The sequence below is a fragment of the Quercus suber genome, unplaced genomic scaffold (assembly GCF_002906115.3).
Source record: "Quercus suber isolate HL8 unplaced genomic scaffold, Cork oak 2.0 scaffold_584, whole genome shotgun sequence".
Taxonomy (NCBI): Eukaryota; Viridiplantae; Streptophyta; class Magnoliopsida; order Fagales; family Fagaceae; genus Quercus; species Quercus suber.
The window spans coordinates 361,399-366,894 of NW_027070029.1; the positions used below are offsets into that span (position 1 = coordinate 361,399).

The 5,496-nt window shown below is 32.3% G+C and overlaps 1 protein-coding gene across 1 annotated transcript in view; it reads left to right on the forward strand.

Moving 5' to 3' along the window:
* The window catches only part of LOC112004424 (TMV resistance protein N), a 6,121-nt gene extending 4,318 nt beyond the window's left edge, over positions 1-1,803 (forward strand). The window contains exon 3 of the mRNA XM_065764804.1: positions 924-1,803. Coding sequence (XP_065620876.1) covers positions 924-1,623 — 700 coding nt within the window. The 3' untranslated portion in view covers positions 1,624-1,803. The remainder of the gene's footprint in view (positions 1-923) is intronic.
* Positions 1,804-5,496: the final 3,693 nt, after the last annotated feature.

Here is a 5,496-nt window from a genome sequence, read left to right on the forward strand (position 1 = left end):
AGGAATTGTAGCAAAAATAAGCTGAATAGTATAATAAGTTGGCAAAAATAATCTTGCCAAACAAACACTAAGTTGGTGAGTAATATTGTCAATATTTTCAACTCCAATATAAAATTTGAGGAAGACTTAGGTACTATTCCTCAGATTCTATTTTTAAAATTCTGCCATGTGAATTTTTTCTAATAAGATGAAAATATATTTTTAAGTTAAATAGCCACATGGTTGAATTTTAAGCGGGGAACTTAAAGAATAACACCTAAAGTATTGTACCTAAATTTTGCCCATAAAATTTTAATATAAATTAGTATTCAATAACATATGTCAATAAAGAACTATATTTTTTATAACTATGACTATTCTGTAAAGGAAATTAAATAAGTAGAAGTGACAAAAAAAAAAAAAAAAATGGAAGAGAAGAACAAAAAAAGGACTCAAAATGAAAAGTTCACGTGTTGTTAAAAAATGGTCAACCTGCAAGTTGACCTGACCTGAACTTTCACAAGATTGAATTGACTTGTTTTTTCATGGTCCAAAAAAACTCGACCCATATTTATATATATATATATATATATATTTTTTTTTTTAATTTGGGTTTAATCAGGTTAATGAGTTCAAGTCCCATTTTGCCTGGTCTAATTTTGACATGTTGTGATGAAATAATACAGGAATAACTGCAATTATATTTTCAATTTCAAAAACTTTATTGAAGGTTATTAATTTCATATTTAAAGATATTGGCATATTTCAACCATTCTCGCCCAATACCACTATGTAGATTTTTTTTTTATGAGAACACTACTCAGATCACATATATGTGTGTGTGTAGAAATGCTTTGATAAGCAAGGACAACTGATTTGCTGAATCTTTGCTCTCTTTATGGCCTTTGCTAACTCAACAAATTGTTGTCCTGTGTTTGTTGCAGACATGAGGCAAACGTTGTTGAAGAAATAGTTAGAAAGATATCTGATAAATTGATTTCTACATACTCAATTGTCCACAAGGATTTTGTTGGAATAAACTCTCGTATGGAGGAATTGGTGAATTTATTAGGCATGGGGTTGAATGATGTTCGCTTTATAGGGATTTGGGGAATGGGGGGTTTGGGCAAAACAACTCTAGCACGAGTTGTTTATGATAGACTTCGCAATCGTTTTGAAGGCAGCAGCTTTCTCGCCAATGTTAGAGAAGAATGTGAAAAACATGGTTTTGTTCCTTTACAGAAACAACTTCTTTCTGATATCTTGTTTGAAAGAAATATTAATTTTTCAGATGTTCAAATGTTAAGCAATATGATAGAGAAAAGATTATGTTATAAAAGGGTTCTTATTGTTCTTGATGATGTGGATCAACTTGATCAACTAGAAGCGTTAGCAGGCGAGCGAGTTTGGTTTGGTCTAGGGAGTAGAGTCATTATAACAACAAGAGATCAACATCTATTGATTAAACATGATGTGGCTGAAGCTGAAATATACAAGGCTAAGGAATTGAATAGTGATGAAGCTCTTCAGCTCTTTAGGCTGCGTTTGTTTTGGGTGAAAACCATTTCCGGAAATGGTTTTCGAATTTTCCTTGTGTTTGGTTGCGCTGGAAAATTGCATTTTCCGGAAATCATTTTCAGTTGACTCACGGTCAAGGCTGAAAATGATTTCCGGACTCATTTTCACTTCAAATGAGTTCCGGAAAATGGAGAGAAAGAGAGCGCGAAGACAGAGAGAAGAAAATGGAGAGAAAGAGAGAGCATGAAGACAGAGAGAGGGAAAGAGAGAAAGAGAGCACCGCCGTCGCCGAAGAACCGGGCCTCGCCGAAGAAACGGTTTGACTTTGTGGGCTATATTCATGACAAGAGCCTAAAAAGTCATATTTTTCTTTTACATTTTTCTTGATAATAATTACGTAGAATCCATTGTTATAATGGGATTACATACAAAATAAATAATACATAAAAAATAAAAAATTTGAACTTGAATTTGAATTGCATATTATTGTCTCAATCATACAATTTTCTATTGTAATTGATTATATAATTTTCTCTTGAAATCAATGCTTGATTTGGTCTTCAATGACTGGAAGTGAAATATGCATTCTAACAAAAAGACACTAAATTGCTTACCCCAAACAACTCACCATACTTCATAGGGTACACAATTTCATTCAAACAAGTGAAATTTGAATTCTTCATTTGTCCACCCGATTATGCTGCAACTTCTCTAAGCTATTAGCCAATGGATTGGAACAATTAAAAGAGATAGAAACTAGGTGGGAAGGCTCACAAAGTACTCAAAGAAGCATGAGCCTTCCATCATTAGACAAATAAATTCTTCCATCAGCCTAACATTCTTCTCTCTCATGCTAGTGTTTGATTCTCACTTTATTCAATCCAACAAATCTCTCCAAATAAAATTCCTTTAACAAACATTCACATATGAATTCTAGTGTATTACATATTATTTTTCTCAAGTAAGGTGGGGATTCAAATCTAAGTACTCCCTATTCAAAAAAATAAAAATCAAATAATGTTATTGAGTTAGACTATTAGCTTCTTTACTTTTCTTTTCCAAAGTTTTGAACATTTTAACCCTAATTATTGTCCCCCAAACTCAATTCTCTTCTCTCCATCCACAAGAGATGTACCATAAATTGGACTCTCATTGTGGCATCAACTAGTCTGAACATGAACACAATGTTAGGTTGTGGGCTATCACATTTCAAGGGCAATTTTCAAAAGAATAATCTTTGACTCTAGAATATTCCATTGCAATGAGCTGTCCATGGTGTGTACGTAGGAGTTATCACTAATCAGTGTGGCTATATATGTTTTAAATGTGAAGGTATTTTGAGATATAATTGATGAAAGAAAAATGTGTTTCAATAACCAAAAACATATAATAATAAAAATCTTGGTTCTCAAACAATCAAAAAAGACTACCTTCCAAATCCTATCAATTTTATATTAGGTGTTGGGCTTTGCATGTCTTTGTCCTAGACAAGCAAGTGCCATGAACATGTTCACTTATAACACGTTATCCCTAATAGTACAGTGGTCCAGTGCAATTTAGTTGTCCAAATATGAAAGCATAAATTGTTGTATTAGGCTTTATGTTAATCTTAGCAAGACAAGTCTGAAAGCTTTGACTCCTCACCATTCTTTTTGGACTCTAATCAGTTATTACAAAATCTTAATTATAGTTTCTTGAACATCTCACAATCAAGATCAAAGTAGAGAGGTTAAGAAGGAAAAAAAAAAGTCTTGCGTTACTCTCTGGTCCTATGGAAGATATGTCACGTTACAAATTTTCACAATAAATCCTAGGTGATAAGTTGTTATTGGTTCTAACTTGAATCCATTACTGAAATTACTTTTTTGACTATCTGTAACGGTTAGTAACATCTGTCACTTAGAATTTATTATGAAAGTGTTGTGATAATGTTGTGGAGATAGTATTTTTTTTGTAAAAAAAAAAAGAATCAAGATTTTGAGAGTCAAATTCTCTCTATCCCACTTAGAACAAAAACCATTTTACTTGTTAATTTTTTTTTATTTTAGTTGCATGTTCCCTTTAATGGCTTTTGGGTTTTGGCACTGTAATTTAGGGAATGAGGCAAATAAGGAAGAAGTACCAAATTTGATATGACAAGCAAAAAAGTTAGCCGACATATACTAATCATTACTCTCGGCCGTTACACGCATAAACTCTTAACAATGTCATAAATGAATATGATTGCCAAGCATATTCTCTTCCAAAACCTTCCATTTTCTCTATAAATACAGTTATCCTTGCTCCATTATATACCATCTCATCTTTAATCTCAATTCCAAATTCCAAACCCAGAGAGACAAAGAGAGAAAGAGTCATGGAGTTAAATATTCAATCTTGTTAAGCTTTTTGATGTTACAGTGTCTCTCACTCCTTTGTTTTCACAGTCACATGATTTCGATTTCTTCTACTTTGTCCAACAGGTGAGCAATTTTTTTTTTCCTATATATCATTCTTTTGCGCATTGTTTTTACTAAATTATCTATGGGTAACTTAAATTTTTTTTTTTTTTCATTTCTTGATCTTCAATTATTTCAATAGTGGCCAGGATGTACTGTGACACAAGCAAAGTTGTTGCTACCCAAACACTGGAAAGCCTATTGCAGATTTTGGCATTCATGGGCTTTGGCGTAATTACAAGGATGGTTCTTACCCATCAAATTGTGATCCTAAGAATTCCTTCAATCAGGCTATAAGGTACTTGAAATCTTTTTTCTTTTTTTTTTCATATATCATTGTCTTTTGGCATGAAATAATAGCAAATTGTGACCAGTCACAGTATAACACAATGTAATTTAGCTATGAAATTCCATCAATTTCTACAAGTCTGGCCACGTAATTAACAACAACTTTATTAATTGGACCCTTTTTTTTAGAAATGACTAATCTATTAGCTGTATACTATTACTATGTATAGACAATTAATAATGCCAATTTTCAAGGAGAAAACTGTTCTCATACTTTTATAACTTTTCCCATCTTAGAATTTTTTTCCCTTTTTTAGGTGAATGCATATCTAAAACATTTCTCTCCTTCCTTAATTCGTGATCCTTTGCTTATTATTATGGGTCCGGATGTCCAACCATTTTAATAAAGTTTTAATATCACTTTCATAGAAATTATAAAAGCCATTAAAAAGTTTTTTTTTTCTTTTCTATAAAAATGTCCTAAAAATATTTTCTAAACTAATGCCAGTGTCTGTTGACTTTTCTTAATAATATTACTATTAGGGAGTATTGCTTGGGAAGAAAAAAAAAAAAAAATTCTATATTTATTACCTAGCTTTTTTTTTTTTGAGAGAAAGTTTTAACCTATAGCATCCGCTCCTGATGATAGCTCTTTATCATCAGACCAAGACACCAATCAATTTTTTGTGTAGGCGAGGCTTGAACCCAGATCTCTTATACAACAATCAGAGACTTTACCAGTTGAGTTAACAACCTACTATTACCTTGCCACTTAAGCCAAAGCCCATAGGGACAATTTCTTTGAATCATGGGCGTGCTTATGTAATGCCTTTAATGAGTTAACGTGCGTTTCTATTTGAAATGCAAAATAAAAGCTTTCACGTCATTTTAGCGCTAAACTGTAAAACATTTTCTAAAGATGTCACTTTTAAGTTTTAAGTAGAAATTGCATTGGCTAAAACAGAGACAGAGACAAAGAGAGAGAGAGTAAAAGCTACATAGGTTTTTTAATCATGACAATTAGCAGTATCTTGAAAGAACACCCTTGGTGTTTTGTGCACTGGACCCGATATATTGCTGCCACTAGTCCCTATATGCCACGACTCACTTATCTATATCATATCGGGTCAGTATAGCGGACACATTGAAGCGCTGAACCCAACCTTGCCCATCTTAAAAACATTTGGAGTTTAGGCTTCAATTTTATTATTTATTTATTTTGGGAAGGCTTCAATTAAATTAGTTAAATATTGTTATAATTTTTTCTAAATTG